General features: G+C 36.4%; 1 protein-coding gene across 1 annotated transcript in view; it reads left to right on the top strand.

Annotated features, from left to right (window-relative positions):
• Positions 1–26,859, top strand: part of LOC136029409 (steroid hormone receptor ERR2-like) — a gene marked incomplete at its 5' end in the record, with an annotated part of 141,863 nt that overhangs the window by 15,992 nt on the left and 99,012 nt on the right. Inside the window, 1 exon segment of the mRNA XM_065707776.1 lies at positions 21,824–22,048. Within this exon segment, the coding sequence (XP_065563848.1) occupies positions 21,824–22,048 (225 nt within the window).

Below are 26,859 nucleotides of genomic sequence, written 5' to 3' on the forward strand. Positions count from 1 at the left end.
TTGTATATTAATTTATTTTTATGGCTAAATGGCTTTCCCATAGTCTTGATCGGACGACTATGAGAAAAAAGGAGCGGAGGAGTAGACCTAGTTACCCTACAATTTTTTGATTATTTAAAAAGGCAACTAGAACTTTAAATTTTTTACGGACGTTTTTATTAGTAAAAACATACGTAACTTACGAATTAACTTACGTAACGAACTTCTATATTCGTATGTTTTTATTACGTATATAAGGGAATTCACCCCCTCGTCAGTACCAGGCTCTTTTCACTAAAGCTTAAATTTTAACCCAATTCCTTAAGAATCACCCCTGAATCACAAAGGCGGTAGAATAAATAGTTGAAATTAAAAAAATTACTTTAGCGTAAAGTGCGAGGTATTATGAGAAGGTGAACCCCTCATATGCGTAATAATTTCTATTTGTTTTAAGTTTTAATGCTGCTCCTTACTTTCCGTTGAACAAATCCGTTGACTTAAAACGAACAAAAATTACTCCGTATATGAAAGGGACTGTTCCCTCCTCAACGCCCCGCTCTTTACGCCAGTTTTTTACTGTTTTAAAAGGTAGAGTTGAGTGAAAGAGTCAAACTTTAGCGTAAAGAGCGGGGCGTTGAGGAGGGAACAGCCCCTTTCATATAAAGAGTAATTTCTGTTCGTTTTAAGTTTTGATATCGCTCCTTACTTTCAGTTAAAATTTGAACACAAACTTTTGAATAAAAGTTTTTGTTTAATTTGATGGTAAAACCAATTTGGTTCCAGTGGTAAGACATGTAGGAGACTTGTAAGTAATAATCTGTTGTTAGGCTAAAGTCAACTTCAGTGATGAGGGGTTTGCAACTATGCTAGTTGGTGTACCCATTTATTTGTTTCCAGTGAACTTGATGCCTATGACGGGAGAGGGACTTGTAAGTAAGAATCAGTTCACTTTGGGCGAGAAACGGCTGTTAGCTTATAATCATCTTCGGCAATGAGGGGTTTTCTACTTTTGCTCGTTGGTGTACCTATCATTTCTTTCCGGCGTATTTGATGGTTAAACCAATTTGGTTCCAGTGGTAAGACATGTAGGGGACATATAGAGGACTTGTAAGCAACAGTCGGCTGTTAGGCAATAATCACCTTCGGTAACGAGGGGTTAGCAACTTTTGCTAGTTGGTGTATCTATTATTTGTTTCCAGTATATTTGATGGTAAAAGCAATTTGGTTCCAGTGGTAAGACATGTAGGGGACTTGTAAGTAATAATCTGCTGTTAGGCTACAGTCAACTTCAGCGATGAGGGGTTTGCAACTATGCTAGTTGGTGTACCCATTTATTTGTTTCCAGTGAACTTGATGCCTATCACGGGGGAGGGACTTATAAGTAAGAATCGGTTCACTTTGGGTGAGAAACGGCTGTTAGCTCATAATCATCTTCGTCAATGAGGGGTTTCCCACTTTTGCTAGTTGGTGTACCTATTATTTGCTTCCGGTGTATTTGATGGTTAAACCAATTTGGTTCCAGTGATAAGACATGTAGGGGACTTGTAAGTAATAATCGGCTGTTGGGCTACAATCATCTTCAGCGACGAGGGGCTTGCAACTTTTGCTAACGTAAAACAATGAGGTACTTTCGAAATAATTAGTGTCATCTATGGTATTTTCATCCTGAAAAGATACGGATAGCTTAATAATGCCAACTAGATTATATAAGATATTGTTCTAAGTTTTCATCCGTCACGATGTCTACGATTGAAAAGGAAAAAGTTCAACTGGCTGCAAAGTCAATTTAGTCCCTTCTTTCGATATTATTTTGTAGTTGTTGTTTTTTCAACGCTGAGGAATAGCCTTTGGTCCTGTGATAACTGATTGCCTTCTTGTTTGAACATACCGTTTTAAAAACTTCTATAGGCTGACAACTTCATCATTTAACCGATAGTGAAGAAACAAGCACAAACGAGAATGTACTGGCTGCAAAGTCAATTAAGTCCCTTCTTTCGATACTATGTTGTTGTTGTTTTTTCAACGCTGAGGAATAGCCTTTGATCATGTGATTATTAAATAAAAAAACTAGTCTTTTTTAACTGAAAGTAAGGAGTGACATTAAAACTTAAAACGAACAGAAATTACTCCGTATATGAAATGGGTTGTCCCCTCCTCAACGCCCCGCTCTTTACGCTAAAGTTTTTAATTGTTTTAAAATGTAGAATTCTGGCAAAGAGTCAAACTTTAGCATAAAGAGCGAGGGATTGCGGAGGGGACAACCCATTTCATATATGGAGTAATTTCCGTTCGTTTCAAGTTTTAATATCGCTCCTTACTTTCAGTTAAAAAAACTGGTTTTTTTATTTAATTTCTGAACATTTTTGAATTAATGCATGTTTGATTTTGGCTCTCCGCACATAAATTATTAAAATGAAATTTGCATATTAATTCTTTTTTTTGGCTAAATGGCTTTCTCTTAGTTTTGATCAAACGATTATGAGAAATAAGGATTGGGAAAGGAGGTGTAGTTGCCCTCCAATTTTTCGGTTACTTAAAAAGGCAACTAGAACTTTTAATTTTTAACGAACGTTTTTATTAGTAAAAAATATACGTAACTTAAGAATTAACTTACGTAACAAACTTTTATATTCTTATATTTTATTATGTATATGCGGGGGTTTGTCCCCTCGTAAATACTTCGCTCTTTACACTAAATCTTAAGTTTTGTCCCAATTCTTTAAGAATGACCCCTGAATCAGAAAGGCTGTAGAATAAATAGTAGAAATTACTAAAAATACTTTAGCATACAGAGCGAGGTATTTATCTCCTCCTGAATACCTCACTCTTTATGCTAAAGTATTTTTAGAACCCCTCACATACTTAATAACCTCTGTTAGTTTTAAGTTTTAATGCTACTCCTTACTTTCAATGAAAAAACTTTTTCATAGAAAAAGTTTTATTTTATTGTTTATTTTTTCATTGTTTTTTTTTATAGTAATGCTAGAAAATCCTGCGCCCTTTTCATTGAATTTCTCTTCCCCCATGACATATTCCTCGAAGAAAAGATCCTCCCACATAGCCCCTCTCCTCAACCCCACCCCCCAAACCAAAAAAAAATCCCCCTGAAAACGTTTGTACACTTCCCAATAACCATTACTGTATGTAAACACTGGTCAAAGTTTGTAACTTGCAGCCCCTCCCCCAGGGACTATAGGGAGTAAGTCATCCCCAAAAACATAGTTATTATGTTTTTCGACTATTCGAAACAAAGTGGCTATCTCAAAATTTTGATCCGTTGACTTTGGGAAAAAAATGAGGGTGGGAGGGAGCCTTTTTGTCCTCCAATTTTTTTGGTCACTTAAAAAGGACACTAGAACTTTTCATTTCTGTTAGAATGAGCCCTCTTGTGACATTCTAGGACCACTTGGTCGATATGATGACCCTTGGGGAAAAAAAAACAACAAATAAACACCCACCCGTGATCTGTTTTCTGGCAAAAAATACGAAATTCCACATTTTTGTAGATAGGAGCTTGAAATTTTTGCTGTAGGGATCAATGATACGCTGAATGCGATGGTGTGATTTTCGTTAAGATTATATGACTTTTAGGGGGTGTTTCCCCCTATTTTCCAAAATAAGGTAAATTTTCTCAGGCTCATACCTTTTGATGACAAAGACTAAATTAGATGAAACTTATATATTTAAAATCAGCATGAAAATCCAATTCTTTTGATGTATCGTTTAGCATCAAAATTCCTATTTTTAGAGTTTCGTTTACTATTGAGCCGGGTCGCTCCTTACTACAGATCGTTACCACGAACTGTTTGACTGATCGATAGCGAAGAAACAAAACCAAAGTGTTGCTCTCCTAACACTTTAGTTGGCGAAGCCGGATAAAAGGTTGCCGCAACACTTCAAATTGCCCGGGCAACGTAGGTCTAGTATTTCATTAGGATTAACCTAACTTCACCTCTGGGTGTGTTCAGTTCTAATAACAATTACCTAATTTTGTATAGTACAGAATTCATTTTGTCTTGTTCCACGGATGAATTATAGTTCGCTCTAGTAATTAGTAAGGCTATTATATATTTACTATAAGTAGACACTAGCACAGACCGATTGACTCAAAGCCCAGGCCACGTCTCCCAAAATATAGAGTTTTTGTGATTTGTCTTGGAATTTCATACATATTAAAATATAATTTCACTACACTTTTTCAGTTTTATTAAAATTTTGGACCCTTGCAACCTTTGGCCCCCAAAACAGATTCTCTCTTACGAGCCGGACATTAGGAATAGGCTCGATTTATGACCTATCTGGTCCTTTCAACTAGACTCGAAGGCATTCCAGTTTTTCATTCTCGGTTAGCGTGAATCTTCTTTTTTTTCTCAATCCCCTAGCAACATTAACAGTTCAAAATACATCTGGGGTTCCTTCATTATTATTTTTTTTGTTCTTACGAGAGCTATTTGTTTCTTCGCAAGTGACAATTTAGAGCTTGGACGTGATGAGCATCATTCTTGCAAGGTTTTCAAAGCTGGAGTTTTAAATGGTGTTCTTTGTTTTCTTTAAAAATTGACTGTTCCTTGATTTAAGTTGACAGACAAAACACAAAATGTTTTTTCTTAAGGGAGTAGGGCAGTAATCATGATACAAACAAAATTGATGAGAACACTGAAGGAGAAGTTTCAGGTTTAATTAAAATGCAGAGGAAGTTCCATTAAATCTAGCTCTAGAACTAAGAATAGTTCGCAGTAAGGAACTGTAAGGAGTTGCTCGGCCACATGGTAACCGAAACTTTAAAAGTATATTTTTAATAACAGTGGATACACCAAAGGAATTGTTTTTTTACGCTGGATTCTAAATATATAAAACTCATTAAATTTAATGTTACCCATCAAAAGTTAAGAGCCTGAGAAAATTTGCTTGGTTTTCTAAACAGAAGAGAAACACCCCAAGGGTGGGGGTATTTTCTTGTGAGGGGTATTTTCTACGAGAGGAGTTTTGTGGGAAGGAAAGTCTCCAAAAAAAATTCTCTAGGTGAAATTTTGTGCGGTGGGGGAGGAGAGAGAAGAGAATTTCGTGGAATAATTGAAAAATGCTCAAACATTAACTTAAAAAAAGCAAATTCTTTTCAAATGAAAGTAAGGAGCAATGTTAAAACTTATAACAAACAGAAATTATTTCGTACATGAAGTGGGCTGCTTCCTTCTCAGCCCTTGCTCTATACGCGAAATTTTGGCTTTTTGTCACAATTCTTTGAGAAAGATTGCTCAACAGTTGAATTTGAATAAATAGTATTTAAAGAACCTTAAGACCTTACCTTAAATCTTAATTCCTCCAGGGCTAGGTGTGGTACATAGGGCATCACCGAAGCATTGCTAGACTTTTCAGAGCGGATCACCAGCTGTGACGTCCTCCCACTGTGGCCGTAACGACAGCTCAGTACTCCGTAGGTCTTGGTTGTGCTGTCGTCAGAGGGTTTGTTTCAGTTTCCCTCTTTTATGGCCACCCTTGAGTTGCACCTCGCTGGCAGCATTCAGAAGACAGCCTCCTAAAATTCAGAGGACATGACCAAGACATGTCCATGTTCTCTGCTTCAGGTGATCTATGGTTGACGGTTGACCAGTTCGTCTGCGGACCACTACGTTCGTGACCATGTCCTGCATGAAATGTTAAGGATTCTTCCGAAGCAGACATTTTCAAATGCTAGGATATATTTTTCCAGCTGGACATTCTGCCTCCAGCTTTCACTTGCATAAAGGAGAATGGACATGACGTTGCTATTCAGCAGACGGAGCTTTAGGTGCAAAGAGTATTTCTTGCTTCGCCATGCTGGTTTCAGTTTGTTGAATGCCAATGTTGCTTGTCCAATTCTCTTTTTTATCTTGTTGACCACTCTGCTATCATATTTGATCCAAATTCCAAGATATTTGAACTCATTGACTTGTTTCAATGTTTTTCCATTGCATTTAAGAATCAAAGGTGAGTTAGATGTCGCCATACTCTTCGATTTACCAACGTTTACTAATAGTCTCACTTTCTTGGCCTTGTCCGCTATGGTGTCAAGTAGTAGCTACAAACGTTACTTCGCCTCTTCTAGAAGTATTATGTCGTCTGCAAAGTCTAAGTCTGTGAGCTGCCAGCCACCAAATTTTAAACAAAAGTCTGATGCTTGCCGTAGAATGAATAGAAACGGGGATAACCCAATTGTTTCACTACAGAGAGAACCTTGAAGAATTGTGTCCCCCCATATTCTGTCCCGACACAACATTTGCTCTCCTCGTACACGGACCATTATAAGTGCTCAATAAATTACAAAATCTTCCATGAAACATCCCGATCGATGGAGTCGAAAGCCTTTTCAAAATCAATGAAGAGCAGAAACAGCTTTTTATTCCATTCTCTTGACTCTTCCACCATAAGTTGAAGGATAAAGATAAGTTCAGAACATGATCTACCAGGTCGGAACCCATGTTGCTCTTCTCTTGGCACTTGAAGTCAGGTTGATTTCCCTCCAGTTGTCACAGTTAAGAGCATCCTCCTTCTTAAACAGTTTGACTAGAATACATCTAATCAAATCAAGTGAGACCTTTTCCTTGCTCCAAGCTGGTACAAGGAGATTAGTATATACATTTAAGCTAGCTCGAAGGGATGTCCTCAGCACCTCTGCTGCTATGACATCAATTCCTGATTCACGGCCATTTTAAGCTTTTTGACGCCTTTTTCTACCTCTACAGTGCAGGAAGACTACCTCTACAGTGCAGGAATCAGCACTTACGTCTATTTGTAAAAAAGAAATGTCAGGTACAATTTTTGGCCATGGAGTGGGGAACGATTAAGTATATTTTGAAAATAGGATGCCCATTTTGTCTACTTTATTGGGATCTGAAATTGCGTTCCCTTTTTCACATCTAACAAGTGGTGAGCGGTTCGTTTGTTCCCAACTATTTCATTGGTTAGTCGGTAAACCACCCTGGAGCCACCTTTCTTCGTAGCCTGTTCAGCAAGTGCCGCTTTCTCTTATCTCTGGTTTCGCTCATCTTTTCTTGCACTCTTTTTGACAGCTTTATCCTCTTCTTTATAGGAAAGCTGCAGACGGTCTTTATTTTCAGGCCCTGACGCGTTCAGGATGTCTCTCTTCGTTTCATTGCGTCGTTCAATGAATTTCCGCGTTTCGTCTGATATCCATTCCTCATTCTTTCTTTTCTTGTATCCAAGACTTGCCTTGGCGGCATCATGGTAGGTATTCTCGATTATCAACCAGATATCTTCGACACCCTGATTGTCAGTTTTATCTGTTAGATCCAAGGCCTCAAATTTCTTTTTCAGAGAAATGCAGAGATCCTTTCGTAAGTCTCGGTTTTTCAGTTTGTCGGTGTCAAACTGCCTATAGGTAGTGGTCGCTTTTTTCTTTTGAGCTTTCAGCTTAATTTGTATTTCAGCCATCTTGGTCTGAATGAGCGTCAGCTCCTCGAAAATCACGTATATCAAATAAGCGGCTTCTCAAACGTCTTGAAATTAGAAAATGGTCGATTTGGTTTTTGGTCCGATCATCTGGGGACACCTAGGAGTGATTGTGGATTGACTTATGCTTGGACAACGTGCCACGGAATGGTCGTGGAAAAGTCGTTGCTCAGTGCGTAGTCTACAAGAAGTGCTCTGTTTTTGCTGATAGCTCCTATACCACGTGGCCCCGTGGCTTCTGGGCAATATTGACGGTCTACCACAGCTTTGGGGTTGAGGTTGCTCACAACGTATAGATTATCATGTCTGGGTACCTGTTTGGTGACTGCTTGTAACATTTCATAAAATTTGTCTTTTTCATCTTCGTTGCCTTCATTTGTGGGAGCATATGATATTCAGTTTGGTGTGGTTCGAAAATATCAGACCACCAATAAACGTTCTTTTATAGGGTTGCAGCTCACCATTCCCTTCAACGGGCTAGGTGACGTCAGAACTCTAACTCCAGGGCGGTGTGTTGCAGGATCTCCACTGAAAGCAAAAGTGCATCGGTGGTCAAGTTTCTCTAATCCGCTTCGTGTGAATCTGACTTCATTTGCTGCAAGTATATCCAGACATTGCTGTTTCACTTCTTTGAGAACTTGTTGGGTTCTTAAAATCTGCTTCGTCGTTCTTATATTCGAAAATCCTATTTCGGTGGCTCCTTTTGCAGTCGGAAATCGAATCCGTGGGCGTGCAGGAGTTATCATCTGGGAGGTTGAAGTAGCCGAGGGTATTGTTCATGCTTCAACTGCAGTTGGTTTCCCCAGGTCGAGTCCAGGTTTGAGTTGCAGACCCTCAGCCCAACCCTACTCCTTTTACCAGGCTTGGGACTGGCTACTATGCACACATTCGTTATACATAATAGTTGGAGTTGTTAAGACTCTAAGACTTCGGCGTAATGGCTGAGGATTGATGGAGAAGCACCCCCTCCTCATATACGAAATAGTTTATGTTTGTTTTAAGTTTTAATGTTGCTCCTTACTGTCAGTTGAAAAAAGTTATTGTTATTATTTAATGACAAATAGAGGACGTCCTTTCATCTCAGGAAGTTCCCTCTTATGGTGGCTAACTTATTATTATAACTCTCCCTTTTCTTTGCTGATATAATCTTTGTTGATATATTAAAAACTTTGTTGATATATTTTTATCCTCCCCACCCGTCTACAAAAAAATAGTTTAGCCTATTTTAACTTATCTTTAATATAGATTTCTATTTGATATTAGTATTTCCCAGTTACAAATTGAAAATTACCCTACAGGTGAATTTAACTTACAATATTATCGTAGATAGACGAACACATATAAGCGACATATACATATCTTTTAAAAATTATACCTAAAATTAGTATTTTTTTTTAAATAATATTTTCTTAATAATCCCTTATGCCTCGACAGCCTTGCCAATTTTTAGCTGTTGTGCGGCATTACTTCAACTACGTCTTGCTCCACTATTGTGCACAATTGGTCGCATTTAATGAACAAGAAAGTAAACGAATATATCGAGTTTTTCTGATCGATTATTATGCACAATAGTCTCCCTCTTTGCTCTTAACAAATCTCTTGGCAACTGAAAGAAAATGCATTCTTGAAGGAGGAAGAAAACCAAATGATACAAAAGAATCCTCAATTAGAATTTCTTGGCTTTTTCATTCTTGACTTTGGAAAGAACTAGTGATTTTGTTGCAGTTCGTTGCGTAACGAGAGCAGCTGTAATGAATAGTAAGGACAATGCGCACGCTTAGGTGTTGATTTCGACTTTTAATACTACTTTCTTTGCAAGGTTGGCTCTAAGGGGACAGTCATGATGTGAAAATTCATATGGGCAATATAAGACCCATTTTAAACTCAAATCGGTAACAAATAAAGAAAAAAAAAGCAACTACTACCTGGTTTATAAGAAAAAAAAAAGAAAACAGAAAAAAACAATAGACCAGACATGAACGGGTTGCCAACATATTTAAGGAGAGGGGTCTGGTTTCCAAGCCCAACTCCTTCCTGTGGTTTTGCCATTGAAATTATTTTGTATTTCATGAAAGTGTGTTTTGAGGAAGTTAAGGAAACTAGCCAACATATTTCTAGTGTTAGCAATTATTGTCTGCACCACTAGCAACTTTTTATGTATTTTTTTCAAAATCGTCATGTTTCTATGTGACTAATTGAGGTTTTCGGAGGCCTTTATCTTTTTTTTACGGAACTTTCTCTTTTTTTGTCAAATGGCATTTCTGTGCCATTCTAGAAGCTAGCATGTTGTTGAAAACACAATTCCACAAAAAAAGAGAGAGAAAAAAGGATGTTCCATTGGGATCAGAAAATTTGACTGACCATGAAATCGAAAACTTTCGGAATATAATTATAATTATTTAAGAAATTCAACCAAGTGTTGTTTTTAAAAAAGTTGAGTTTTTAAAAAATTGAAAAAACTCAGCCTTCGGCTGTCCTCTCGCTTTAACCCTCTCTAGGAAAAAGTTTTGTTTCACAAAATGGCAGAATTGCCAGTTTATTCTGGCACAGTCTCTTTTGTTACTAAAGAGGTCATCGTACGCTAAAGATCTATTAAAAATCTTGGTAATCAAACAGTTCGTCGTAAAGAACTGTAATAAGGAGCAACCCGGCTCAATAGTAACAGAAACTCTAAAAATCGAAATTTTTAGAAAATTTGCCTTATTTTAGAAAATAGCGGGAAAAACCCCTTTAAAGTAATAGAATCACACCATCAGATTCAGCGTATCAGAGAACCCTACAGTAGAAGTTTCAAGCATCTATCTACAAAAACGTGGAATTTTGTATTTTTTGCCACAAGACAGATCACGGATGCGTCTTTTTTTTTTTTTTCCCAGGGGTGATCCTATCGACCCATTGGTCCTAGAATGTCGTGTGAAGGCTCATTCTAACGGAAATTAAAAGTTCTAGTGCCCTTTTTAAGTTACCAAAAATTGGAGGGCACTTAGGCACCCTCTCACGCTCATTTTTTCCCAAAGTTACTGGATCAAAATTCTGAGATAGCCATTTTATTCAGCATAGTCGAAAAACCTAATAACTATGTCTTTGCGGACGACTTACTCCTCCACAGTCCCCGTGGGAGGGGCTACAAGTTAAAAAATTTGACCAGTGTTTACACATAGCAATGGTTATTGGGAAGTGTACAGACGCTTTCAGGGGGATTTGTTTGGGTGGGGAGAGGGATTGAGGAGAGGGGGCTATGCGGGGGGATCTTTCCATGTAGCAATTTGTCATGGGGAAGAAAATTTAATGAAGGGGGCACAGGATTGTTTAGCATTTTTTTTAAAGAACAATGAAAAAAAACATGAAAAGTTTTTTCAACTGAAAGTAAGAAGCAGCATTAAAGCTTAAATAGAACAGAAATGATTATGTATATGAGGGGTTCACCTCCTCCTAATACCTCGCTCTTTACGCTGTAGTAACTTTATTAATTTCAACTATTTATTCTACGGCCTTTGTGATTCAGGGGTTATTCTTAAGAAATTGGGACAAAATTTAAGCTTTAGTGTCAAGAGCGAGGTATTGACGACATTGTGAACCCCCTCATGTACGTAATAAAAATATGCAAAAATAAAGGTTCGTTACGTAAGCTAGTTCGTAAGCTACGTATATTTTTACTAATAAAAACGTTCGTAAAAAATTAGAAGTTCTTGTTGCTTTTTTAAATAATCAAAAAATTGGAGGGTAACTATGCCTATTCCCCCACTCCTTTTTTCTCAAAATTGTCCAATCGAAACTACGAGAAAGCCATTTAGCCATAAAAATAAATAAATATGTAAATTTCGTTTTAATTATTCATGTGCGGAGAGCCAAAATCAAAACATGCCTTAATTTAAAAACGTTCAGAAATTAAATTAAAAAAAAAAAAAAGTTTTTTTAACTGATAGTAAGGAGCAATATTAAAACTTACAACGAACAGAAATTACTCCGTATATGAAAGGAGCTCTTCCCTCCTCAACGCCCTGCTCTTTACGCTAAAGTTTTTTACTGTTTTAAAAAGTAGAGTTGAGAGAAAGAGTCAAACTTTAGCGTAAAGAGCGGGGCACTGAGGAGGGAACAGCCCTTTTTATATACGGAGTAATTTCTGTTCGTTTTAAGTTTTAGTATCGCTCCTTACTATCAGTTAAAAAACTTATTTTTTTATTTAATTTCTACGGCATCCATGTCAAAATCAGCGGGCGATTTTTTAGTAAACACAGAACTTACTGCGTGGCATTCACGTTACACTTTAGAGCTATTTTTCAAGATGGGGTGCCAAAAGCTTTCTACTTAGGGTTTTAGACCGTGGTGCACCAATCGGTTCCATTAGAGTTTTTATTCTCTGGTATATTTACCCTATTTGGGGGAAAAATTATGTTCGTCGGCGCAAAAAGGCAGAAAACGAGTCCTGTTTAGGGTTTTAGAGAATAAAAATTTATGAAATTTTTTAGCATGCAATTTTTATTCCCTTGCATTTTGACCCTCTTTGGGCAAAATCAATAATTGATGGCACAAAATGTAAGAAAGTGTTACCCCTATCCTGATATTCTACGACTATTGGTTCGATACGGTTACCCCTGGGAAAAAGAACAAGAGCTAAGAGCTCATATGGCACTTGTGACGAGGTAGGAAGAGCCAAGAGTTCATATGGCATGAACTCTAGCAAAATTCTAAGAATCAATATATTAATCTAAAAGGAAAATCAGAGGCTTAATGCCGGTCAGGATTTGAAATAAGAGCTCTGAGATACGAGGTCCTTCTAAATATCAAAATTCATTAAGATCTGATCACCCATTCGTAACCTAAAAATACATCATTTTTTCTAATATTTTGTTCTCCTTTCTGCCCCCAGACGGTCGAATCGGGGAAAACGACTGTTATCAAGTCAATTTCTCCAAGTCCCTGACGTGCCTACCAATTTTCATCGTCCTAGCACGTCCAGAAGCACCGAACTCGCCAAAGAACTGAAAATCCCCCCCCCCATTCCCTCAAGAAGAGTGGATCCGTTCCGGTTATTTCAAGCACGTATCTTAGACTTGTGCTTATTCTTCCCATCAAGTTTCATCCCAATCTCTCCACTCTAAGCGTTTTTCAAGATTTCCAGTTTTCCCCTCCAGCTCCCCCCAATGTCACCAGATCTGGTCGGTATTTAAAATAAGAGCTACGAGACATGATTTCATTCTAAACATCAAATTTCATTAAGATCCTGTCTCCCGTTCGTAAGATAAAAATACCTCAATTTTTCGAATTTTTTCGAGTTATCACTACCCCCCCCCAACTCCCCCAAAGAGAGCAAATTCAGTCTGGTTATGTCAATCACGTGTCTAGGACTTGTGCTTATTCTTTCAACCAAGTTTCATCCCGATTTCTCCACTCTAAGCATTTTCCAAGATTTCTCGTTTCCCCTTCCACCTTCCCCCAATATCACCAGATACGGTCAAGATTTAAAATAGGTGCTTTGAGACACAAGGTCCTTCTAAATTTTAAATTTTATTAAGATCCGATCACCTATTCGTAAGTTCAAAATACCTCATTTTTTTTAAATTTTCCTCTCCCACCAGCCCCCCAATTTGTGCAGGTCCCTGGCACGCCTACCAATTTTCATTGTGTTAGCTCGTTCAGAAGCACCAAACTTGCCAAAGCACTGGAAATCCACCCAACTCCCCCAAAGAAAGTGGATCCGGTCCAATTATGTCAATCACGTATCTAGAACTTGCGCTAATTCTTTTCATCATGTTTCATCCCGATCTCTCCACTCTAAGCGCTTCCCAAGATTTCCGGTTTCCAAGATTTTCGTTTCCCCCCTCCATCTCCTATGTCCCTGGATCCGATTAAATTGAAAATTGAGCATCCGAGGCAAAAGATCTTTCTTTATATCAAATTGCATTCAGATCCGATTACCTATTCGTAAGATAAAGATACCTCAATTTGCACAATTTCCCATCCCTCCAGCCCCCCTCCAGATAGTCAAATGGGAGAAAAGACTGTTATTTTGTCAGTTTGTGCAGGTCTCTGACACGCCGACCAATTTTCATGATTTTCAAGAGCTCCGAAGCTTGAGATCCTTCTAAATATCAACTTTCATTAAGATACGATCATCCGTTCGTAAGTTAAAAATACCTCATTTTTTCTAATTTTTCCGAATTAACCCGTCCCTCCACTCCCCCAGGTGGTCGAATGTGAAAAGAGACTATACCTAATTTAATCTGGTCTGGTCACTGATACATCTGCCAACTTTCATTGTCCTAGCTCATCTGGAAGTGTCCGAACTAGCAAAACCGGGACCGACAGACAGACAGAAATTACGATTGTTATATGTCACTTGGTAAATACCAAGTGGTATAAAAAACAGAAACGATAGTGTTTCCTGTCCAAAAAAGTGTGTTTTCTTGTTATCAAACATTTCGTTTTAACGCACTGTAGTAAGGAGCGACCCGGCTCAGTAGCAACCGAAACTCTAAAAAATGGAATTATAATATCAATAGCTGCATCAACAGAATCAAATTTTTACGCTGATTCTAAATATATAAGTTTTGTTAAGTTTAGTCCTACTCATCAAAAGTTACGAGCCTAAGAAAATTTGCCTTATTTTAGAAAATAGCGGTAAAAACCCCTAAAAGTCAAAGTATTTTGACGAAAATCACACCATCAGATTCAGCGCATCAGAGAACCCTACTCTAGCTCCTATCTACAAAAATAAGGAATTTGTATTTTTTTTTTCCCAGAAGACAGATCACGGATGCTTGTTTATTTGTTGTGTTTTTTTTTCCCAGGGGAGATCGTATCAACTCAGTGGTCCTAGAATGTCACGAGAGGGCTCATTCCAACAGAAATTAAAACTTCTAGTTTCCTTTTTAAGTGGCCAAAAAAATTGGAGGGCACCTAGGCCCCCTCCCATGCTCATTTTCCCCCCAAAGTCACTGCGTCAAAATTTTGAGATAGCCTTTTTGTTTAGTATAGTCAAAAACCTAATAATTATGTCTTTCGGGACGACTTAATCCCCCAGAGTCCCCAGGGGAGGGGCTGCAAGTTACAAACTTTGACCATTGTCAAACAGCTCGTGGTAACGAACTGTAGTAAGGAGTGACCTGGCTCAATAATAACCGTCCCCTCTTCAACGCAAGTTGTCCCCTCTTCAACGCCTCGCTCTTTACGCTAAAGTTTTTTATTGTTTTAGAAAGTAGAGCTGTGAGAAAGAGTCAAACTTTAGCGTAAAGAGCGAGGCGTTGAAGAGGGGACAACCCCTTTCATATACGGAATAATTTCTGTTCATTTTAAGTTTTATTATCGCTCCTTACTTGCAGTTAAAAAAATTTTTTATGTAATTCATGATAAGGAACTGTAATTCTCATGTACAGGGTTTTGGCCGTGGTGGTTCCAATAGCGCACTATTTACTTCTATTTGACGCCATTTTTATTCAAAATATAATTTTAAACTTTCTGTTCTATTAATATGGGCTAGGGTTCGCTCTACTAGGTTGCAGCTATTGCTGCAACTATGATCGATTAATCATGATGAAACAGAACATTGTCAAACTTACTAGACAAATTGGATATAAAATGTTTCTCTTTGGATCAAGAGTCTTGTAATGGATTGAACTTAAATAAAGAAGGTTTTTTCGTAAAAAAAAGAGACAGTCGGTTGACAACAACAAGATTTTATATCTATTGAGAATCCGTTTATGCGACATTGTTTCTCTTCTTGAAGGACGCATGTTAAATTACTCAAATTTAATATGATTCAATCTCGGAGTGCCAAGGTCAAAACATAAGTTTAATCGTTACTATTCTTATTTCAATTCTTATAATCTATCGATTAATCACGATGAATGACACAATTGTCTGAATTTCCAGACAAAGAGGAATTCAAATATATTCTTCTGAGTTAGATATTTCGCAATACCGAACTTAGAAGGAGAGACGTGTTGTTTTCCTGTACGTAACGCGGCCATAACTGGATTATATGATGGAACACATTTCTGATGCAACTCATATTTGGTTCATGGAGAATTACTGATGCAAGTCCATTTCACTATACCGAGTTTTTTCTCCAACAAAATATTACATTTAAGTCCTATAATAATGAGGTAGGATTGGAAAATGTTTGGCCTTGTTGTACTCAAACAGAAATAGGTTGAGACGTTGTTTCTATGTCATTTCTTTGACTAAAATTAGTAATGGAAGTAAAAAGAAAATTGTTGAAATAACAAGATAATTAGAATATCGGGAAAATTCATTTAATTTAGAAAACGTTAGCTTTTGTTGTACTTTGTATATTGAATGAGGACACTGAGACTTTTATTGAATGACGACAACATGATATTGTCATCGAGTAGGTCTTTGGTCCAATAAAAAGGTTGCAAACTGTCTACAATAAATATGTGCTAATTTTTATCTCAACCATGTCCTCACCACCTTCACCTTCTTTGCATTTGGCCTGACCTACTCTACATGTGAGCCTGCATTCACTTTTATGTCAATCCATCTGGTTTTGGTGCCTTACCTCGACGTCTCCAGCGTACAAGGGATGCATGGTGTTTGGTAACGTTGATAATGCATTGCTTCTTCAATGTACCATCTTTTTGCTAGTTTTAAGGAGTCTAGATCTAAATATTCCATTTTTTAGTTTTCCCATATTGTAAAGATAGATGTTTATTAATCTGTTTATTCAAATACATGATTATCACGTGTAAAAGCTCTGTCAAAGCACCAAATAAATTGGAAAGCAGAAAGTTTCCTCCAGAGTAAGATATTGCACAATGTTGAACATGAACGAGAAAGATATATAATGTTCTCGTAGGGGAAACGTAACACTTCGATGTAACGACAAGATCGTGTGATTGAACACGTCTTTGATGGGTATTTTTATTCCTTTAGTTCTAAAAAAAACAGTACATTTAGATTCATCAAGGAGTCTCTAAGAAAGGCAACGGTTTTGTCTGATGCATTCAGGAAAAAGAGCGTTTAAGCCCATGACACTCGATTTTGAAATGGGCAGTTCTATAGGGAAAAGCTACATTTTCTGAGCACTTGTAAAATGAAAATATTTAAACTTATAGGTGCTCTCAACTTTATAAACAGCTTTTTATTGAAGGAAATGGTAGTTTTCCAGAAACCTTTTCATGCTAAATTAGCTATAACAAGAAAGAACATTTTTGTTTAATTCTTATCAGAGAAACTTCATGACATGTTTCTTTGAATAAGACTGAGTTTTATCAGTTTTTGTCCAAATGCTTATGAATTTTCACATTCTTCGGTCCATTTTTCCCACATGACTCTCATTACTTTATTAAAGTGCAAATTATGTTCCAGTCTTGAGAAGGCATGGGGGTTATCAGCCCTACTCATGTTAATTGTTGCTCGTTTTGAGTTTAACTCGGTTATTTATTGAAATTTCTGTTCGTTTCGAGTTTCATTTATTTATTGATGGCGATTTGTGGTAGATTTATGCTTGGAAGGTTGTTTAAATTTATTTCTGCTCATTTTTGGCTTAGTGGAGCTCTTTACCTTTCTTGGAAAATTTTTTTTATTGAAAAAGTTTTTAAATTAATTTCTGTTCGTTTTTCGTTGACATATTTTTTTCGTCGAAGGAAATATATTATTTTTCTTTTCTTTTCCATAAGAATCCACAGTTTGACTTCCTATTTGCACGTTGGAAATTTTAATCCGGACACAAATAGTATTGTTTAATTTAAGTTTATATCTCCTCAAGTTGACCTGAAAAATAAAACTTTATTAATAATATCTTTCTTAAGAAATGATATCTCTACTCTTTGACAACCTGGATACGCTTACACTCTTTCGATTTATTTAAACTGTAAGATCAGAAATACTAATAGCAGTAACCACGAAAGTTTCGTGGTTATTGGTAAACATACACACATTGTCTTTTAATTTAGTTTTAAACCAACATTTAGTTTTAATGCACAATGGATCAATTGTATAATTGTGAGGGGTTGAAATACCCAATATCCCTAGAGACAAAGCTACTGACGTTCATTTTGTTCTCCAATGCTGAACAAAATGAATGTCTCAAAATTTTATTGGATGTGTTTGGAAAAAGAATGGGCTTGGGAGGAGGCTTGCTTGCCCTCTAATTTCTTTTTACTGTTAAAAAGGGCACTAGAACTTTTAACCTTTAACCAAATTAGCTCCTTCAAAAGTTTCAATGCTATTTCTAGCTATATATTCATATACTTTTCGTGATTTTCATGTTAATTCTTAGCCTTACAAGTAGATACAATAGAGGTAGTAGTGGAAGTAGCTGTGGTAGTAGTAGTCTTGCATGTAGCAACGGTAGCAGTATTAGTAGTAGCATGCACATATTACCTTTAGATGAAGTGATCTTCCCCTTTCAGTATTCTCTGAAAGGTCCAACTTAACACTCAAATCCGTTCTCGAGATACGCTCTTTTGACAATGTTCATGCACATAATGTCTTTTGACGTAGTTTAAATTTCCCCTCAGTCTTTTAAATGTAGTACTGTCATTGTAGTAATAGTAGTAGAAGCAGTACAGGTTGTGGTAGCGGTAGTAATGCTAGTAACGTACAAATATTACCTTTTTGGTCAATTGATCATCTCCCTTATCATTTTCTGAAAGTTGCAAATTAATATACTCAGTCATTCCTAAAATACGCTCTTTTAACAACCCGTATATACATAAAATGTTTTGATTTAGTTCAGCACTCCACTCGACCTTCTCTTAAAGAGTCACCTGGATGCCTTTCTTTTTTTGGAAGGTAAAGGTGAAATATGCATATCTTTCTCAAAAAAATATACCATATTTAAACAGTGAACGAATTGCCATGCTCTTGGGGCTGTGATAGGATTGACATCCCCTAAGACATAATTACAGTGTTTTTCGACATATGTAATGTATTTTCAATTTGTATGACATATTAAGCTGCTGTGAGCATACTTTCAGCACTAAAAACTTTTAAGGACTAGCACTAATTATTTAGCACTAATAATTATTAAATATTATTAAAAGTTATCAATTTTAAAAATTAAGTACCAAAGGGTGACTGAGCCAAATTTGAGGTCCTTCGTAAGAAATAATTGTAATTTTTGTGGTTGTTTAAATCTCTATTAAACATTACATGCTGCTTTGATCGGCTGTAAAAAAAATACTCTAATTTTTAGTACTTTTTTAAAACATGTCATAAATTCTTTTAAATTATAAAATAAATATGATTTTAGCCAAGCCTTTGAAATCTCTGTTTCTGTAAAAAAAAAAAAAAAAATAAGTGCTGCTTTAATGATCTCCATTGACTTTTTTATAGCTTTAAGAGAAAAAAACGTGACGGGAGGCAACTATCAAAATTTCTATACGCAAACATCAAAGAAAAAAAAAGAAAAAATGATTGAAGAGTTGCCCAATTTATATGAAATTCAGCATAACATAGAAACGTCGTGACTTCAATTGTGAAACTCAACTATTTACGAAATGAAAAAGCACGACGTTGCTCAGGGCCCATTCAAAATGAAATTTATAAATCCTAGATTACTGCCAATTTCAAAATGTGTCAAATTTATAAACTTAATGATTCTATCCAATGAGAATGCCCCGGATGATATTATAAATAGCTTGCACCAGAAGCATCAATTTTTAATAACTCGTGAGTAACTCTATTTTTTGCTGTTTTTAAGCAACATTTGGATCACGAGCCTTCCTACGGAGCACTTGACCTTAATTGGACCGATGGTTCTATCACTCGTAAAAAAAAAACTGGCAAGTTTTCGTAACTCGCAGCCATTCACTATTTCTTCTCTATACATTCAATTGGTTTAATTAAAATTACTCTACATTTTATACTTGGTTCAGATTTTTCAAATTCTACATTAGAAGATCGGTTTGGTAGGGAAGAGAGGGTAATCTGGAGCGGGTACAACTTCAAAAAAACTTTTAAAGAGTTGAAACAAGTACAAATACAAGGAATTTAAAATAGCACTCGTAAAATATCGATATTTCAAGAAGGTACTGAACCCAAGGCACTTATTCCTTGCGTAGGAGTGGGTCAAAGATCCTTTAGGGTCTTAAAAAAATAGGATTATTATGTAATTCATTAAATTATTGATCGGACGAACAAAAAAAAATGTAAATATGTTGCAAGCTTTTCATTATATTCAAAAACCTAGCAAAAATTCATTAAGGATTTTCTTTTTTTTAAAGTTCACATGTCCAAATGAATCAAACAGTTCGTGGTAACGAACTATAAGTAAGGAGCGACCCCGGTCAATAGTAACCGAACCTCCTACCCATAAAAAGTTACGAGCCGATAAAATTTGCCTTATTTTCGAAAAAAGGGGAAAACACCCCCTAAAAGTCATAGAATCTTAAAGAAAACCACACCATCAGATTCAGCGCATCAGAGAACTCTACTGTAGAGGTTTCAAGCTCCTATCTGCAAAAACAGAGAATTTTGTATTTTTTGCCAGAAGAAATATAACGCATGCATGTTTCTTTGTTGTTCGTTTTTGTGTGTTTTTTTTTCCCAGGGGTCATCGTATCGACTTCTTGGTCCTAGAATATCGCGAGAGGAATCATTTGAACGGGAATTAAAAGTTCTAGTTCCGTTTTTAAGTGAACCGGTTTTCTAAGCATTATTTAAAAAACGATCAGAAATTGAATTTAAAAAAATCCATTGAAAGTAAGGAGCAACATTAAAACTTAAAATGAACAGAAATTATTACGTATATGAGGAGGTTCACCCCCTCGTCAATACCTCGCTCTTTACGCTAAAGTATTTTTAGTACTTTCAAAAGAGGTATTCATTCTAATTAAACGGCCTGTGTGATTCAGAAGTCATTCTTAAAGAATTGGAACAAAATTCGAACTTTACCGTGCCTGTTTTATCTATATATTTAATTTATTTAAGTCTTATCGATTAAAGGCTACGAGCCTGACTACATTATCTCGATTTTCGAAAAAAGGGGAAACAGCCCCTAAAAGTATTATAATCTTAACGGAAATCATACCATCAGATTCAGCGTATCGGAAAACCCTACTGTAGTGGTTTCAAGCTCCTATCTGCAAAAATGTGGAATTTGTATTTTTTACCAGAAGAAAGATCATTGAGGCGTGTTTATTTGTTTCTTTTTTTTCCAGGGGTGATCATATCGACCCATTGGTCCTAGAATATCATAAGACGGCTCATTTGAACCGAAATTAAAAGTTCCACTGACCTTTTTAAGTGGCCAAAAATTTGAGGGCGACCTAGCCCCATCTTCCGCTTCTTTTTTTCCAAAGTCGTCTGATCGAAATTTTGAGATAGCCATTTTGCTCATCATAGTTGAAAGGCCCAATAACTATGCCTTTGGATATAATATGAGCCCCCCTTCCCCTATAGTCCCAGGGGAAATGTTTTTAAGTGAAAAATTTGCCCATTTTTTACACATAGTATTTGTTACTGTGAAATTTGTATACATTTTTGAGTGGGGGGTAGCTTTGCTGGGGGTTTTCCACGGATGAATTTTGTATGGGGAGGGAAGTTTCCAGGAGGTGAACTCGTCAGGGGAAATTACACACTGGGGAAATTTTCCAGAACTCCTATACAAAATTCATTTTTAAATGTCTTGCTTTCTCTTTTCCGTCTCAATTTTACGTATAGAGTTGTTAAGGGTAATTCTGTGGGATAAATTTTCACCGGGATTGAATTGTCTAGAGAATATTTTTGTGGGAGGGGAATTTTTCTGTGGAACTGGGGCCAGATTTCCTGGCATTACTTAAAATCGATCAGAAATTAAATATAAAAAAAAAAAGTTTTTTCAACTGAAAGTAAGGAGCAACATTAAAACTTAAAACGAATAGAAATTATTACGTTTTTGAAGGGGATTGCCCCCTCCTCAACACCTCGCTCTTTACGCTAAAGTTTGAATTTTGTCCAAATTCTTTAAGAACGACTCCTGAAACACAAGGGTCGTTTAATTTGAACAATAGGAAGCCTTTTAAAAGTACTAAAAAAACTTTAGCGTAAAGAGCAAGGTGTTGAAGGAGGGGGCAATCCCCTTCATACACGTAATAATTTCTGTTCGTTTTAAATTTCAAAGGTTACTCCTTACTCTCAGTTGAAAAAACTTATTTTTTTAAATTTTATTAGTTCCCAGAGCCATGCGCAAATTCGTTCAATCTCTTTTAAAGGAACCTTGAGTATTTTCTTATTATTTGACATAAAACATTTGACCCATTTAAAGTTATTACTACTAATGGTGGTGATGAAATGTGGGGGGGGGGATTAATTCTAACGATTCCAGTAGTGTTGTACATTCCTTTGATTACACACTTAATAAGTGAGCTACTTTTTACTCTGAAAGGAAATATGAGGGTTTAAAAGCCCACATTGTTCCCTTTTCATCTATTTATTATTCTTTTTTCAGGAAATATTGAATATCAGTGTCCTTCGAGTGGTGAATGTGAAATAAATAAAAGAAGACGGAAAGCATGTCAGGCTTGTCGCTATCACAAATGTATACGTGTTGGAATGCTCAAAGAGGGAGTTAGACTGGACAGAGTGAGAGGAGGTCGACAAAAATACAGGAAAATTGTACAAAACTCATTCGATCCCTGTAGTCCGCCAGATCAGCGTAGGCCGTCTTTAGAAGGCAAGTACCGTTCAGTGAGTCATCATTGCAGAGTAAGGCCTGTGGGTCCAATATTGCCCACAATTTAGTCTAAGCTTAGCTAAAAAATCTCTGAAAGATAAAAATTCCGTGGTGTTTTAAATAAAATTCAAACTCGAGACGATTTTATTGTCAAACGTCCTACACAGTCATCCCGATTAGTGGCAGTTCCTATCACAATAAACTATAAGGCATTAAACATACCAAAAAACTTGATAAAAACTCTTATGCTAACTCGAAATAACACAAGAGTCAAACTAAAACCTAAGACATTTAAATATCCAGCTTTCTGGAAAAAAAAATGAAATTCAAGTACAAATTAGAAATTAAAACGACTTTTAAATCAACAATGAATAAAAAGATAATGAATTAAAGCAAATATATAATGTTTGTATCTGAAAATATTTTGTTTCTAAATAAAGTATAACAGTTCAAAATAGGGATGAAACCTGTGTCTTTCAATTTTACCAAGTATCCCTCTTCAAGTTCAAGTTCGTGAAGTTCAAGCTGTATATACCCCCCCCCTAACCTAGTGGGTTTCATGGCCTAGAGAAAGGGAAATCGAAAAATTGAATCCAACAATAGAAAAGAAAAAGAATAATCAAATGCCATTTATCACTATGAATCAGCTCAGATCAGGTTGTACGGGACTCCACAGACACAGCAAAACAAAATCAAAAACAGAAGAAAAAAGTGACAAAACTATTTTAACCAGCTCGAAATTGTATTTTGACTAAAGAAATGTTTAAAAATGGCGAATTTGCAACTTTAAAAATCTAAATGTTGTATTTTTTGGATAGATTCGCATAGATGCATGTGAAAATGTGCACGAAAATGAATGAATCCTGCGAAGGCATATTTTGGGTACACATATTTTAGCTTAGCACAGATCTCAATCCCTGCTACAGGATACCCCCTATACATGTTTATGAATATTTATTTTGTTCAAGTTCAGTAAAAGTTTACTTTAATATATTATTTTGAATTGCTCTTGCAGAAAAAAAAAAAGAGAGACAAAGCTTAAAAATATAACTTGTATTTTGAGAACTAGATGAGGCATGGGAAAATGGATTGAACGAATTAATCTATTGTTCATTCATCCTAATCGATTGGTTATCACGCTAGACATGAAATCTTTGTCCGTAAGGACAGAGATTCAAGTCTTGGTGTCGCTGGTTGTTTGGTTTGGAACGGGAGGCAGGGGCATGCCTCTGTAAGCTCAGTCAGATTTGACCCAGCTCTAAATGGGTATCTGGAGAAATTCAGGGAAGGTAAACAGAAAGGGTGTGCGAAAGCACAGTATGGCTGGTCCCCAACCCCCAGTTGCACATCCTGGCTGAATTGTCATAAAACGGATATCAGCACCGCTGGTAGGGACTGTAAAGTCAAATACCGTAAACTTTTCCTTCACCTTTTACCTTAATCTATCGTTTAAGTTTCGACATGAGGCTTAAACTGATTTTTATATGTTTCATAGTGCCTTTTGAAATATCACGATGATCTTGCCAATTTTTTTTTTCATAGAAAATGGTTTTAGTAGGCAATTTATGCTTAATAAAAAGGATAGACTCAGCTCAAATCAAGAGACACAACTTTAGTCCACTTTCTAAGGAAAGCGATTGATCGTCAAAGATTTCCAATAAGAAACTCGGACGCAAATAAGCATAAAAGAGGGAAAGTCATTCACGATGCTAATGAGGAGGTTTCTACAAAGAGAGAGAAAATTAGAAATCGTTTCCTGAATGGCGAATAGAAATCTTTCTGGTGATAAGTAAGTTCAGGCACACTCTGCCTGTAAAAACGGTCACGGTTGGAGTGTTTACACATGTTGCACACTATAATGAGAATGGTATATCAAACATTTCGTGGTAACGAATTGTAGTAAGGAGCGACCTGGCTCAATAGTAACCGAAACTCTAAAAAATGGAATTTTGATACCAATAGTTACATAAAAAGATTCGCATTTTGATCTTGATTTTAAATATATAAGTTTCATCAAGATCAATTATACCCATCAAAAGTTACGAGCCTGAGAAAATTTGCCTCATTTTAGAATATAGGGGAAAACACCCCCTAAAAGTCATACAATCGTAACGAAAATCACACCATCAGATTCAGCGTATCAGAGAACTTTATTGTAGAAGTTTCAAGCTCCTATCTACAAAAATGTGGAATTTCACATTTTTTGCCAGAGACAGATCACGGATGCGTGTTTATTTTTTTTTTCCAGGGGTGATTGTATCGACTGAGTGATCCTAGAATGTCGCGAGAGGGCTCATTCTAACGGAAATTAAAAGTTCTAGTGTCCTTTTTAAGTGACCAAAAAAATGGAGGGCATCTAGGCCCTCTCCCACACTCATTTTTTCCCAAAAGTCACCGGATCAAAATTCTGAGATAGCCATTTTATTCACCATAGTCGAAAAACCTAATAACTATTTCTTTATGGACGACTTACTGCCCCGCAGTCCCAGTGGGAGGGGCTGCAAGTTACAAATTTTGACCTGTGTTTACATATAGTAATGGTTACTGGGAAGTGTACAGGCGTTTTCAGGGGGATTTTTTGGTTTAGGGGGAGAGTTGAGGAGGGGGGTTACGTGGGAGGATGTTTCTATGGAGAAACTTCTCATGGGGGAAGAGAATTTCAATGAAGGGGGTGTAGGATTTTCTAGCATTATTTTTAAAAGCAATGAAAAAATAAATATGAAACGTTTTTTCTACTGAAAGTAAGGAGCAGCATTAAAACTTAAAACGAACAAAAATTATTACGCATATGAGGGGTTTACCTCCTCGTTATACCTCACTCTTTACGCTAACGTATTTTTAGTAATTTCAACTATTTATTCTACGGCCTTTGTGATTCAGAGGTTATTCTTAAGGAATTGGGACAAAATCTAAGCTTTAGTGTAAAGAGCAAGGTATCGACGAGGGTTGAACCCCCTCATATACGCAATAAAAACATACGAATATAGAAGGTCGTTGCGTAAGTTAATTCGTAAGTTACGTATATTTTTACCAATGAAAACGTTTGTAAAAAATTAAAATTTCTAGTTGCTTTTTTAAGTAATCAAAAACTTGGAGGGCAACTAGGCCTCCTCCCTCGCTCCTTTTTTCTCAAAATTTTCCGATTAATTGCAATCAATGAATATGCAAATTTCGTTTTAATTATTTATGTGCGGAGAGCCAAGATCAAAACATGCACTAATTCAAAAACGCCCAGAAATGAAATTAAAAAAAAGTTTTTTAAAATGAAAGTAAGGAGCAACATTAAAACTTAAAACGAACAGAAATTCTTCCGTATATGAAGGGGGTTTTTCCTCCTCAACGCCCCACTCTTTACGCTAAAGTTTCTTACTGTTTTAAAAATAGAGTTAAGAGAAAGAGTCAAATTTTAGCGTAAAGAGCGGGGCGTTGAGGAGGAAAAACCCTTTCATATACGGAGTAATTTCTGTTCGTTTTAAGTTTTAATGTTGCTCCTTACTTTCATTTAAAAAACTTATTTTTTTTATTTAATAAGTAATAGAACTAGGTGTGCATTGTGCCTTACCGAAGCAATTCGTGATTCATTTGGGTTTACAGAAATCTCATCAAATCTTGTTAATGTTACTTGTTTTTTTTTTCCCGAGAAAGAAACAGTTTTTACGTGAAGTTAGTGTTCGTAAAAAGAGGATGATGAACGCCTAAATAGAGTTTTTTTACCCTAGAAACAAATGTAGATAGCAATTATCTACCAGGCCAAACAACTGTTACAGGCAATGACAGGACTGTCGAGAACTGAGACTAGGGCTAGGCCTCTGGTCTCCTCCCCTACCGTATTTGTTTTTCCTACCTTACGATATGGCACTAACACAATTAAATGTGACAGACCATAGCAGTGACCTTAGGCTTTGGAAACAAAGAACAACATGCATCATTCCTTTGCCCTCTCCAGCAATTACTGTTTCAGATCGTATGAAATAGCGAAAAAATTGTTAAACATTTTGACAGCAGGTTTGTTTGGATTTTCACTTTTTTTCATGCAGTGGAAAAAAGGAATCAGAAATGATTTTGAAATAAAAAAGAATCGAATCAATGGTGAATGAAATATAAATTCCCTCATTAAAAACAAAAAAAAATCTTGCATTGAGTCCATTTGAAGCGCAGAACTTATAGATCCTCCTCCTCCCTAGAACTCCCCTTTCCGAAAGATCTGGGCTGGGAGATGGTTTTTCAGTGAGTCTGAACTTGTCATAGACCAAAAAATTGAAGTAAACGTGTATAGTAGTATGTGTAGCAACGTGCGTAGTAGACGTGTGTTTACAGTAAACACATATTAATCGTTGTGTTGTAGTGCGTAATCTCAGGAATTTTTTTTTATAGCATTTTGGCCCAAAACTGGTCCAGATTCTTATTGTTCAACAAAAACTGTTGAGAATGACACTTTATTTATAAACTATCTTTTTGTTCTTTAAAAGTAAGAAAGAACCAGAAAGTATTTTGAAACTTTTTAATTCTTGTAAACATCCCTCGTGTCGGAAAGCAATTTGATGCATCACCTCTAAAAAAGAACCTCCCCCAAAAACGTTCGAGGTAATGGGATTTGCAATGCCAAAAAAGTGAATTCTTAACTTATGAATTCTGGTTTTTGACTTTCTCGATCTCGTGATGGCGTCCCTAACAGCATGTACATGCCTTTTGACTCTAAGTTTAAAATCTGTGACAACCCCGTAATTTTTGTTATATAATCTTGGTCTATGTTGAACAAAATGGCTATGTCAAATCTGTTTGCAATGAGTTAAGAGCTTCTTCCCCTCAGC

The sequence above is a fragment of the Artemia franciscana genome, chromosome 7, assembly GCF_032884065.1.
Source record: "Artemia franciscana chromosome 7, ASM3288406v1, whole genome shotgun sequence".
NCBI lineage: Eukaryota > Metazoa > Arthropoda > Branchiopoda > Anostraca > Artemiidae > Artemia > Artemia franciscana.